At 30.9% G+C, this 14,353-nt stretch overlaps 1 protein-coding gene across 1 annotated transcript; it reads right to left on the bottom strand.

Annotated features, from left to right (window-relative positions):
* Positions 1-1,324: 1,324 nt before the first annotated feature.
* On the bottom strand, positions 1,325-13,340 carry LOC105192829 (protein yellow). The gene is made up of 3 exons (XM_026140198.2): positions 13,184-13,340; positions 10,670-11,558; positions 1,325-2,344 (listed from the first exon to the last, which is right to left on the bottom strand). Exons 2-3 carry the CDS (start codon positions 11,449-11,451, stop codon positions 1,822-1,824), a joined length of 1,305 nt encoding a protein of 434 aa, XP_025995983.1. The 5' UTR covers positions 11,452-11,558; positions 13,184-13,340; the 3' UTR covers positions 1,325-1,821.
* Between the last annotated feature and the right edge of the window lie 1,013 nt (positions 13,341-14,353).

The raw sequence follows: 14,353 nt of genomic DNA, 5'->3' as shown, positions 1-14,353 counted from the left end.
GGCATCAAAATTTGATCTAATATCGATTCGACATTCAAACGGGTTTAATTTCGAGAAATTTTTAATGTCAAAAATAATTCAATTTTGAGCAATTTTTGTCATCGAAAGCATTTAAATTTCAAACAATTTTTGATATCAAGTCACTACGAATTCACAGATATTGACAAACTTAAAAGGATCTATAGCATCTCCAGAAATCCATTAATTTTTAATTCTTAATAAAAAAATGACTCGTCAATGTCAAAATTATTTATTTTGATTCAACATTAAAGCGAATTGACGAGTAATTTCGATTGTTTTTCCCTCTCCTTATTTTCTAGCTATAATAAGATTTATTCTTTTTCTATACTTGAGGACTGAACTTGTACAATTTATCTTTTTTCTTTTTCTGTCAAATATAATAAAAGAAAAAAGATGATTCATGCAAGAAATTCAGTTAAAAAGAATAGACTTCAGTTAAAGATCGGACCCATTAAATCGTTATCGATAAATCCTTTCAATATCGGATCAAAAGTATTAATTATATATCATTTCGATCTCAAATCGACATTTTATGTATAAATGAACGATACATAAAGTAACAACAGTAAAATTGAATAAAATCGTAACAAAAATGTTTATCAATCATGTTTAGTATACAATTGGAAAATAAATCGAAATTCAAATAAACGTCGAGTTTTTTTATTCTTGTCAGAACTATCAAACTAATTTTGTCATCCTAAACGTAATGGTGTCGATATTAATTTTCTCACTGAGAACCTATTGTTTTACCTAAATTAACTTATATAAAAAAATTTTTTTTAAATCCGCGTATATTATATGTTATAATTCTGACATATTTTAATATTTTTCATTACATAATTTCTGAAAAAATCTGATAAAATTTCAAAAATATGAAAACATATACATGAAAATGTCTATATCTTTTTTTTTAGCAATCTTTATATAAATAAATTGTAATATATATATTTTATAATAAGATTTCTCATTTTATAATTTTTGAAGAAAATTTTATAAATCTGAAAAAAAGATATTTTTTCAGAAATTCTCATAAATTTAAAATATGAAAAATTCTTGAAAATATTATGAAATATTATGGAAACAATTTTCACAAAAAATTCCAGTTTTTATTATTAATTATTATTAAATTGTTATCAATTATTGATTAATCTTCTAATATTTCATCATATTTATCATTAAATTTTCAGGATATAATGCTATGACAATAAACAATTATCATATAGCTCATATTTGAACTATTTTATCGGTAAATGTGTATATTTATTTCTAAAATATTATAATATGTATAACAAAAACTATAATATATGATTAAAAGCGCTTTTATTGATAAAAATATTATTTTTATTTAGAAACATCTGTTACTTTAACAGAATTAATTATGAGAAATGAGTTAAATCTATTGTTCAAAAGTTTAATAAAATTATTTAAAAAGTCTTATTTAAAACAAAAGAAAGTTATAATACAAATTATAAAAATGCTAATAAATAATCTATCAATATCTGTAACATTTAAAGACGGGTTTTAGTCTATTATCTTTTCAAAAAGAAAAAAGAAATTTTGATGCTGAATACCACATTTAGTTCTAATTTCAGTTTATACTTTCTAATGTTTTTGAGAGTAACAGTTTCGATTGTGTGTTACAATGTAACCTGAACCGAATAAGGCCAAATTAATTAATTTTATTTTATGTAAACTCTATTGAAAATAGAGTTGTAATGTGATCGATTGTTTTAATGTGAATTCGTAAATTCTTCATGTACACAACGTTCATAACTTTAGTAGGATTTTGCTATAAAGCGGTTATTTCACGATAAGTATCAAAATGATAGATAACAGGGCGGCGAATGCAATTCTGACGGAATCAGCACCAGCGGTAAATTCAGGTAATTCAGGCGCCGTGCCGTTCTCGTAATATTGGTAACTCCTAACACTTACGCGTGATCGAATGAGACGATAGTTGGGTACGTTGACATCAACGCGACTGTTTAAAAAGTTTTGCAACATATTGGTAACGCACCAAACATTGCCGTCCTCATCAAAAGCGAAGCTGTCGGGCCACTGTGTCAGTACATGATCGCGCGATATGATTCGTTGACCGTTGGTAAAGGATACTGTATTCTTGGTATCCCACATAGCGATGGCGTCGTCAGCTAGTAGACCAAAGTAAAGCACACCAGTCGACGACATCGCCATGCCATCCGTCTGTGAAGTTTTCCGTCCAACTTCCTTCACGTATTGATCGATATTCGTCGCGTTGTTCTTCAGAGCGGACACCGGAACTGAATATAGATTGAAAGAAGACAAAGGCGAATAATAGACTTGCCTGAAACATAAAAATTTTTGTTTGTTAAATCTTATATCAAATTTCATTATAGGAATAGTACATTACGTACCCCGGAGCCGAGCTTCTCGACTTCAAACGCTGTTTTCAGTACAAGGCGTAGCTATGCGCGCTTTGCGCGAAGCGCGCGTAGCTACGCCTCGTACTGAAAACAGCGTCGTCCGAAGTCGAGAACGCGCTGGGCTCCATGGTGCATACAGTATTTTATGGAAAGGAAGTACACTTTTTCGCGTTACACCAGGAAAAACAAGCACAGATGAGTATCGCAATATCCCCAACTATGTTGCGTAGCGAGGAAGGTCTGAGGGGAGAGGGGGGGGGCAAAGCCCCCCAGCGGGTAGTCCAGAAAGCGGAGTCCCCTGGTCGAGGGTGCAAGGGGCGGCTAAGCGCCTGCGTCGGACGGTAAGTTGCGCTGCCTTTGTCTACTATGTGTATACACCCGTGATTTGCTAACTTTATCCTCTTATAATTCAAAAAGTAAGCGTCGGACAAAATTTTTGTACAGGAAAAATCGTCTCAGAATTTATCCAAGAATACGTCTTTACAGGGACACATGGGTCGTTCTGAATCACCCTGTATACACTACATGTTCCATGTGTGCAATCTCAGAAACTAATATGGCGGTCCCTTCCGCCGCGAACGTGTCTCACCCACGGACTTAAGAATAGAGGGACGGTGCATAACCTACAGGGGTGGGGCACATTTGCGGCAAAGGGTGGGGGGGGAGGTGCCATGTTGATTTCAAAGATTGCACAGATTAAAACATGTACAATGTATGTATGAAATAAACAGTACAGAATAATAAAGTTTAAAATTTTGTTAATCTTTTACATTAAATTTTTCTTTAATTCATTAATAACATATAATACATTTACCAATGTAATAAGCTAATATAACAAACATATTAAATAATATTTTATATATAAAAACAAATTAAAAAATAAACTCTGATAAAATAAAAAATAATAATTTAAAATAATTTTTTTCTTTTTTGCTTTAAGTATCAACAAATACATACATCAATAGTATTAACAAAGGAAATATTTTTTTAAATTAATAAAAATAAAATATTACGTATTAATAAGATTAATATAATTTCTTATCTGTGGAAACTAATTTTTATATTTTGTTTCAACACTTTCTGAAATTTATTTTTATATTTCTCTAAAGAATTTATCGTGAAACATCCTGGTACTATGCATTTTACCATTTTTATTTGTAAAGAGTGAATTAACGTTAATGAATAAGACGAATGATTTCGAGTATCTAACATAACCTAACCTAACTTTATCGCACTAACACAGCGCAAACAGGATGTCACTGACACATATCCCCTAGTAGCACAGTACATTGGCTTTACATTGGTTAACATTGGCGAAACATTGGTTATGTTGGGAGTACATTGGCCAATATTTCCCAATAAAGAGCCAATATTGGTCATAGAATCAATTGCACATGTACTTGTAATATTGCTCGCCACTTAATAAACAATATTGCATTTACATTGGAGGTGCATTGGCCAAGATTTGCCAATGTAAAGCGAATATTGTTTATTAAAGAAATGGTAATGTACTGCCAATATTACAAGTCAACAATTTTACAATATTGCTCTTACATTGGAGGTGTATTGGCCAAGATTTACCAATGTAAAGCGAATATTGTTTATTGAAGAAACGGTAATGTACTGCCAATATTACGAGTCAACAATTGTACAATATTGCATTTACATTAGAAGTGCATTGGCCAATATTTGCCAATCAAAAGCGAATATTGTTTTTTAAAGAAACGGTAATGTGCTGCCAATGTTACAATTGTACATACAATATTGCACTTATATTGGAAGCGCATTATTGGTCAAGATTTCCAAATCTAAAGCGAATATTGGTTATAAAAGAAATATTGCTGCCAATGTTACGAGTCAATAATTGTATTGTAAATATTATCAATAAACAAAATAGGTTCATAAATGAAGAAACCTACATTTCAATAAGCAAACAATATTTTTTAATTGTTTAAAAAATTAAAAAAAAAAAAATTTTTTTTTATAAAAATTTTTTATATTTAATTTGTATTATATTGACATATATTTTCTAATTCCATTCTTACTCAAACAAATAACAGAAAAGTTATTCCAGATACTATTCCACATTTGTGAAATTAGTAAAAAAACTATAATTTTATATTTGTTTATATAAATAATGTGCTTTAATTATACATATTCCATTTTTTTGATAAGGTATATTGACTTGATCTACCAGTCATGTATGTACACGTATCAGCACAAAGTGTTCACAGGTCATCACGAGGGATCAGTTCGCAGCGATCACACAGGTCAAGCAACGTTCACCGGAGTCGCGACTTGGATGGGTGACCGCTTGGGTTAAAAAAAAAATTCGACTAATATTGGTTAAAGTGTCAATCTTCTAATATTGGACCAATGTTGAAAATCCAATGCACAACCGATATATAATATCGTATTTATTTTTTTTCAATATTGGTTAAATAAGGGTCGATATCATACTTTGCAATATTGAAAATCAATTCACATCCAATAGATAATATTGGGTTGACATGATTTTTTAACATTGGACCGATATTGCAACTTCAATATTGGTTAAATAAGAGTCGCTATCATACTCTGCAATATTGGACTAATACTGAAAATCAATTCACACCCAATATAGAATATTGGGTTTACATTATTTCCCAATATTGAACCAATATTTTGTGCTACTAGGGTCTATGTAGTTTTTTAAAACCAATATGGCGGAGAACGATTCTCCCTGCATGCCTGAGAGAACACCCCCTCTTGCCTAAAGTAGAACTTTATGCTCCGTCCCTCTATTCCTAAGTTTGTGGCCTCACCGCTCTAGGTTATACACCGTCCCTCTATTCCTAAGTCCGTGAATTACAGGTTATGAGAGCTCAGTGTACTTCCTTCGTTCACGCATTCGACTCTATGCTCAGCGCATGCGTCACGAAACAGTCACAGTTTCTCGACAAAAGTGCGCGTGCAAAACCGTACAAGAATATTAATTTTGCCCATTTTGCCGTCCACAGATAGCAATATCCCTCACCCCAAAGATTGTCCATTTACGGCCATGTTACCAACTGTCCCGCAATGTCGCAAAAAACGTGCTTCCTTTGCATAAAATATTAAGTTTGAATGCCAATGATGAGCATTTTAAATCATTTAAATTTTATTACAAGAACTGTTTTGATAAGATGTAAATTAATAAATGTCAAATATTTTCGAATATACTCCCATCAGCCATACATTAAAAAATATTTATACAAAAATAAATCTAGAAACACTTAGTATTTAAAGAGAAATTTTATAGTGAATCAGAATATCTTGAAAACAAAGCAATTAACATATTATAAATTTTAAACAAAAATTCTATTGGTATAAAGAAAGCTGTAAAATCAATTGTAAAAATTAATGAGGAAATTGTAAAATTAATTTTTGAAAGAATAATTGGATTTTTATATGAAGGTTTCATTTTTTTAATGGAATTGTGTGATTTTTTACATAATATCCCTAGTAGCACAGTACATTGGCTTTACATTGGTTAACATTGGCGAAACATTGGTTATGTTGGAAGTACATTGGCCAATATTTCCCAATGAAGAGCCAATATTGGTAATTGAATTAATTGCACATGTACTTGTAATATTGCTCGCCATTAATATACAATATTGCATTTACATTGGAAGAGCATTGGCCAAGATTTGCCAATATAAAGCGAATAGTGTTTATAAAAGAAACGGTAATGTGCTGCCAATGTTACGAGTCAACAATTGTACAATATTGCACTTACAATGGAAGTGCATTAGCCAAGATTTCCCAATCTAAAGCGAATATTGGTTATAAAAGAAATGTTGATGTGCTGCCAATGTTACGAGTCAATAGTTGTACAATATTGCACTTACATTAGAAGTGCATTGGCCAAGATTTCCCAATCTAAAACGAATATTGGTTATAAAAAAAACGTTGATGTGCTGCCAATGTTACGAGTCAATAGTTATACGATATTGCACATGGAAATGCATTATTGGCCAAGATTTTCCAATCTAAAGCAAATATTAGTTATAAGAGAAATATTAATGTGCTGCCGATGTGCTGCCAATGTTACGAGTCAATAATTGTATTGTAAATATTATTAGACGAAATAGGTCCATAAATGAAGAAATCTCGATTTATATCCCAATGAACAAACAATATTTTTCAATTGTTTAAAAAAAATTTTTTTTATAAAAATTTTTTTTATTAAAATTTTTTTTATAAAAATTTTTTATATTTAATTTAATTATTATATTATATTGATATATATTTTCTAATTGCATTCTTACTCAAATAACAGAAAAATTATTCCAGATACTATTCCGTATTTGTGAAATTAGTAAAAAAACTATAATTTTATATTTGTTTATATAAATAATAGGTTTTAATTATACATATTCCATTGTTTCAATAACGTATATGACCTGATCTATTAGTTATATACACGTATTAGCACAAAGTGTTCACAGGTCGTCACGAGGGATCAGTTCGCAGCGATCACACAAGTCAAGCATCGTTCACCAGAGTCGCGACTTGGATGGGTGACCGCTTGGGTCCGAAAAAAAATTCGATTAATATTGCAACTCCAATATTGGTTAAATAAGACAAAGTGTCAACCTTTTAATATTGGACCAATGTTGAAAACCTAATGCATAACCAATATATATATAATATTGTATTTATATATTTTTTTAAATATTGAACCAATATTGGTTAAATAAGGATCGATATCATACTTTGCAATATTGGACCAATATTGAAAATCAATTCACACCCAATATATAATATTAGTTTTACATGATTTTTCAATATTGGACCAATATTGCAACTCCAATATTGGTTAAATAAGAGTCAATATCATACTTTGCAATATTGGACCAATATTGAAAATCAATTTACACCCGATATAGAATATTAGGTTTACATTATTCCCCAATATTGGACCAATATTTTGTGCTACTAGGGATAATCATTTAGTTATTCTATGTATAAAAATAGTAAAATAGACCTGTCAAAATATCAATTGTTTAGTTTTCAAAATAGAATTACTGCACCAGTCAATGAACATTTAAATAAAATTTTAATTACCTTTTTTTACCATATTAAAAAATAATATTTTAATAAAATTTTTATAAAAATTAGAATAAAAAATACAATTAATTTGCAATTTATTATTTAAAAGTCTTATTGTTTTAATACTTTTTAAAAATGATCATTTACTGGTGATTTGTCAGCAACTGGTGCAGTAACCCTATTTCACTGTTTTAGAATAAAATTTCTTTTATCTTACAAACTAAGTGTTTCTAGATTCATATCTATATGAACTTTTTTTAATGTTCGATGAAAGTATCTCCTTAAAATATTTGATATTTATTTACTTACTACTACAAGAGAAGATAATGAAGAGAAGGAAGCGAGTAGGAATAGAAATATCTAAAAGTAGGAATAGATAAGAAAACAGAATGTTATTGCTAATTTAGACATAGTCATTTCTTTGTTTTGTGAAGTTCGGCCATATTGTGACATTTTTTATTTTCCATTTTGTGGAAGCATAGTTGCGTTCTCAAATTCATTTCCAGTATTGAAAATCTGTAATTTACTGATCGATAATACATTTCTAGTACTGAAAATCTGTAATTATGTAAACCATAGATTTTTAATACTAGCAGTGTATATGGGCACACGCTACTGATATTTTTTTTCTGCGCTGCTCTCCTTTACAGAAAATAAATATTGAGGCTTAATACTGAATATTGAGATTTCAATACTTAGTATTCAAGTTGTAATACTGAGTATTGTAAGTCAGTATTGGTAAATACTTGAGTGTTGATGAAGGTTAAAGTATTGTTGTAAGTATTGACAGTTACTATTGGTGAATACTATATTGGAAACTGGTATTGATCAATACTCAAGTATTAGAAATAGTCAAGTATTGATAAATACTGACAAGGAGATGCTACGAATTGTAAAACACGGAATCAGATGAGCTTTAGTTTATTCAAAAGGGGAGATCGAGAGTATAAAAAGTGTCAGAGCGTTTGATTGCATGGACTTTTGTTTCAGAGAAATTTGCATGTGAAGTTCAACTTCACATGCAAATTTCTCTGAAACAAAAGTCCATGCAATCAAACGCTCTATTCAAATTTATCAAATATTCATCAAACGCTCATCAAATTAAGTTCTATTGCACGGTAGGTTAAAGCGTGGAGTGCGGTGACTGAGGAGACTAGGTGCGCGCCTTCTATTTTGTCCTCGGTGGCGCCTTCTATTTTGTCCGCGTGTGTTTGAAACCTTGCAATGCCATTTTTTTTTCAATAATAGCTACATTTATCAATTGTAATTAATTTTTATTATTTTTAGCAAGATATTAATTGTTATATATTATTTGAGATATGTAACCAAATGTAATAATCAGAAAGTTTGCATATTTATTCAAGTTTATTTATTTTTATTAATTATACAATTCTAACATTGCTGTACAATGTTGTGGATGAAAATTTACAAACATTGGAAAATTTAAAAACATTGGAAACACAAAATGATTGTATACCATGAACATTGTATAAAAGAATAACGTGTTTGAAAATTTCGCGTTTATGTGCTAACTTTGACCAAGCAAATTGTAGCATATTTTTAAATTTCGGCGCAGATAATAAATAGTGTGTTAACGATTGAATTCTGATTGCATCATATTGCGTATTCTGTTGTTTCTCCGCCAACAATAATATCAGAACAATGTACAGCAATGTCAGAATTGTATAATGAATAAAAATAAATAAATAAACTAGAATAAATATGCAAACTTTCTGATTATTACATTTTATTACATATAACAAATAATATATAACTATTAATATCTTACTAAGAATAATAAAAATTAATTACAATTGATAAATGTAACTATTATTAAAAAAAAAAAAAAAAAAAAATTGGCACTGCGAGGTTTCAAACACACGCGGCCGCCGAGGACAAAATAGAAGGCGCGCACCTAGTTTCCTCAGTCATCGCGCTCCACGCTTTAACCTACCGTGCCATAGTACTTAACGCACCGAGCGGCGAATGCCAAACTTCACATGCAAATTTCTCTGAAACAAAAACTCATGCACTCAAACGCTCTGACACTTTTTATACCCTCGATCCCCCCTTTCGAATAAACTAAGGCTCATCTGATTCCGTGTTTTACAATTCGTAGCATCTCCTTGTGAGTATTGACAGTTACTATATGAAGTCCAAGATTTTTTTTTTGAACACAGTACTATTGAGAAACATAAATATTATCGATAGGTCCATGAATGAAAAAACTTTCATATGCATCTCAATAAGGAAACAATATTTTTTAAACGTTTTTTAAATAAAAATTTGTTCATATTTAATTATTGTATTATATTAACATATATTTTTTAGTTGTATTCTTATTTAAACAAATAAAAAAGTTCTTCCAGATGCTATTCCGCGCTTATTTGTGAAAATAGTAAAGAACTATCATTTTATATATGTTTACATAAATAATATGTTTTAATTGTACATGTTTCATCTTTTCAACATATATTCACCTAATCTATTAGTTATATACACGTATTAGAGTAGGTGTTCATAGATTATCACAACAGATTCAGTTCTCAACAGTTGCAAAAGTAAAGCATCGTCCACCGCGGTCACAACTTGGATGGGTGGCTACTTAGGAATTTCCGAAAGAAAATTCCCAATTTTTTTGACGAAAAATGCTTTTTAAAATGTTACAAAAATATTGTTATTAGGATTATGTGGTGTAATAATATAATATTTATGTGGATATTTCAAAGAAATTCATAGAAGAGTATTTGCCAATACTAATACTGAATATTCATCAATACTGAGTATTGGCCAAAAAAGCCTTTGCCAATTTATAGCGTTTTCGGCTGCAGTGGGTTTTAACCCAGGTTTGTCGTCATTTGTCGGAATCGTCCAATTAGAACGGACGATCGTCCGTTTATTTTTGTTGAATACTTAAAATCAACTGCAGTCGAAAACGCTATTAATATTGCCAATACTGACAATGAGTATTAAGATCTCAATAGTCATTTTCCGTAAGGGCTGCTTCTACGTTTATCGTTTAATTATGAGTGCAAGACATCACGCAACATTGTCATTTGTAAATGTGCTATTAGAACAAGAACAGAAAATAAGAAGAAACTTCGTAAACAAGGGGATGTTTGGAAAAAGAAATCAATTTTATCTCATAAAGAAAGCAGTAATCTGGCTACCTGTCGCGACTGCTCGCTGGTGAAAGCGCTATGCCATCCACGTGCACTGGATTAATCACATGCGTCTTTGCTACCATGAATCCAACTGCATCTGACTTCGCTCTCATAGAGTTGTGTCGGACTTTCCAGGAATTGTTATCCCTTAAGGAGTACACAATGATGCCGGGATCGGTATTGCTAGTGTCAGTGATATATGCCATACCACCGTCCTCATGATCGAGAACAATGTCATTGAGATACGCATCTGTGCGACTAGTTACGTGCTCAGGGAATTCATAAGTACGAAGAATCTTGCTGTTGTCATTGAGATCAAGAATAACCAAGCGTGGCGAGCATTCGGTTTTGAATTCCCTGAGAGATGGATCCCTGAGAGGCCGACCAGTATCGAGCACCCACATGCGACCCTTAGGATCAATCTCTATGCTGTGCACTAGTTGGAATGCTGCACAATTACCCAGTTTCTGCATGTCCCAATTGGGGAAGGCCTCCAATTTAGGCGCTGTTATGCCGTTGATCGGTTTTGACGATGTAACGGCTAGCGTCACTGGCACGCCGTCTTTCCATCGCGGTAACGTTAGATACATTTTATCCTTCCAAAATTTTACAGTGGTTATGAAGTTATTCGCCGGTATATAATCGCCACGCCTTATAGCAATTTGCTCTTTTTCTTCTGATGGCCATTGGAAGTTAATTGACTTCCATTCAAAGATCACTTGAAACGGCTCGTGGCATAACGCTACTGTGGCTAGAAAGGCTAACAGCATCAATCGCTCCATCATCATTCAAGATGATAATGCCTTTGATATGGCGCGAGTATCACTATAAAGTTATTTTTTCTTCTTTGCTTGTTCACAGACGTTACACACCGCGCAATTGTTTAAGCTTGTTTCTAGGAATTTAATGAGATGTGATTGACATGGAAACTTTGGTAATATGTGTGTGTGTGTGTGTGTGTGTGTGTGTGTGTATACAAGGTGTACGAAAAGTGTGGAAACCCCTAAATATTTATGTTCTCTTACATTTTACAAAAAAATGTTTCAGACAAAAGTTATAGGGTTTCAAAAGATTTGTTTACTGATTTTATCAGTTTGACCTTGGATGAGGTTGCCAAAGTTACATTAAAATCACATTAACTTTTTTAAATAAAACACCTTATTTTTATTCCAGAATTTAATAGCTGGTGTCAAGACCTATCTAAAACCCTACAAGAAAGTTTATTTTTGTTGAGTACTTTCCGAGTTATGGGGTTTAAAAGCTACAGTGTACTGTAACTTTCAAACGTCATAACTCAGAAAGTACTTAACAAAAATAAACTTATTTATAGTGTTTTTGAAAGCTCTTGATACCAGCTATCAAATTCTAAAATTAAAAATAGGATGTTCTATTTCAAAAAATTAATGTAATTTTAATATGACCTTAGTAATGCCATCTCAAGTCAAACTGATAATATTAGTAAATATATCTTTTAAAACCCTACAACTTTTGTCTGAAACATTTTCTTGTAAAATACAAGGGAACGGAAATATTTAGAGGTTTCCACACTTTTCGTACACCCTGTACACACTTACACACACACACACACACACACACACACACACACACACACACACACGCATTGAAAAACAAACAAGAGAATAAGCGCAGAATTTTAATAAAAGAATCTTACAATGCTTCCCTTTCTAGTTTTATCTTGAAAAAAATAATCATTAATTATTGAAATTTAAATAGAATATAAGTTAATAATAAGTTAACAAATAAATTCAGAATACTTTCAAAGTCTTGTTGCAAATTTATTTTTACAGTCCAAACATGACACATAACAATCAATATTATTATCCCCATTATAGATCATTATTATAAATCGAAAGAACTAACAAGGGAACACAACCAATGTCCTCCTTCGATTATAATGAATTTTGGATATATTAAAATGTAGACAAAAATAGGAGATATGTATTTTTCAATACGTGCTGAGTCGCACGTTAAGGGGGTGAAATATCTCTTTGAAAAGAATCAGTTTTCTTCTTTCAAAGTGAATATCTAAACTATAAGAAATAAAGGAAAATATTCTAAATAAAAGTTGAATGACTCGTAAAATATTAGTAATTATGGAAACTATAAATGTAAAATATCTATTTACTATTACTTTTTTAAAACATTAATTCAATTTTTTCTCTTGTATTTATACATTGTGATTTACAAATGCATATAAAACATTTTAATTAAATTTAGGTATATTGGATGAAAAATATTTTATAATGTAATTTTTTATTTCAATCTACGATAATTTGGAATTTTATTATTTTAATACATAAAACAACGCTTAGAAAAATGAATACAACTTTATATAAATAATCCTATACAAATATTGGTTTATTTATTATAAGTAAAATTTTTAATTTATGCTTTGTATTTCTTTTTGTGTATGAATCTATGAGAAAGATAGTCATTAAGTCACAGAGATTATCACAGAAAGCAGCACGTAACTAGAACAAGCTATCAGGATTTGCTTACATCTCGACGAGATTTATTTTCATACGTAGGTCGATCCGCGTACCGGAGTATATGAAGTGCAATGTGTTAACGAATGATCACGCAACGACGATCGCGATTTAACTGACGAGAAACGCGCGGACGAACGGCGCCGCCGCCACAGCCATGTCGCTGCTGCTGCCGCCGCGCTGCCTCCACCGACGTTGTCGTCGATGATGATGATGCTTTGGGAGATGTTGCTCCCACTCCCATCCATTCGTTCAAAAGTGTATTTACACACGAACGGAGGCAAGGGGAAGATGTCGTCTATGTTACGCCGAGCTTACGCAGATGATCAAGTGACGCAGAGATACGAATTGCCGCGCTCTGTTGAATCGCGCCGTAAATTTTCGGTCCAGTGACGTAATCCCGCCGTAAAAATAAACAATCCTTTATTAACTCCACTAGTTTTGGATAAACGATTATATAATGGATTTTTTAAATATTCTATAGATATATATTACGATCCGTAAGAGTTATGATTGCTATCAATAAAATTAAAATTAAAGATTGTGATAAAAATGATGTTAAAATGCATGAAAAATAATGAAACTAAAAGCACTTAAATGTTTATTTTTATGCATTCCATAACATTATCTGTGTTTGATGGGAGAATAAAACTCGTAAATTCAGTATATAAGATAAATAAGATATTTAGAAAATTATATAGTTTTAAAAAAACCAAAAAAAAATTTGATTTTTTTTTTGAAAAATTGCTGTTTTTGCTATGTAAATGACATATGCTACCTAATTTTACAAAATAATAAGATAATAAAATAGGACTCGTATAAGCGCTGGAATTAATATTGAGCTAATTTTTATGTTTGGAATATTACATTACTTGAGGTTTAATAATTATTAATTATTAAACAAACTATCGTAAGGACAAATGTAATCCTAATAACCAGTTTAAAAACTAAATTAAGTTAATATTTATGTTAATTATTTTGTGAAGAATTTTAAATATTACCGATTGTAAAGAAGCATACGTTTTATTTTATTTAAAAAATATATTAATTCTGCTTTTATTTATTTTTGTGGTTTGCTTTTTGTTTCCCTCGTATTTATATGTATTATTATAAATAGAAAGAAAAAACTTTAAGGATAGAAACTTGAAGACAGAAACTATATAATAATATTAGTCTCTATTTT

Source organism: Solenopsis invicta, chromosome 13, assembly GCF_016802725.1.
Source record: "Solenopsis invicta isolate M01_SB chromosome 13, UNIL_Sinv_3.0, whole genome shotgun sequence".
Classification (NCBI taxonomy): domain Eukaryota; kingdom Metazoa; phylum Arthropoda; class Insecta; order Hymenoptera; family Formicidae; genus Solenopsis; species Solenopsis invicta.
The sequence above is the reverse complement of the archived record's forward strand: the minus strand, read 5'-3'. Positions and strand labels throughout refer to the sequence as shown.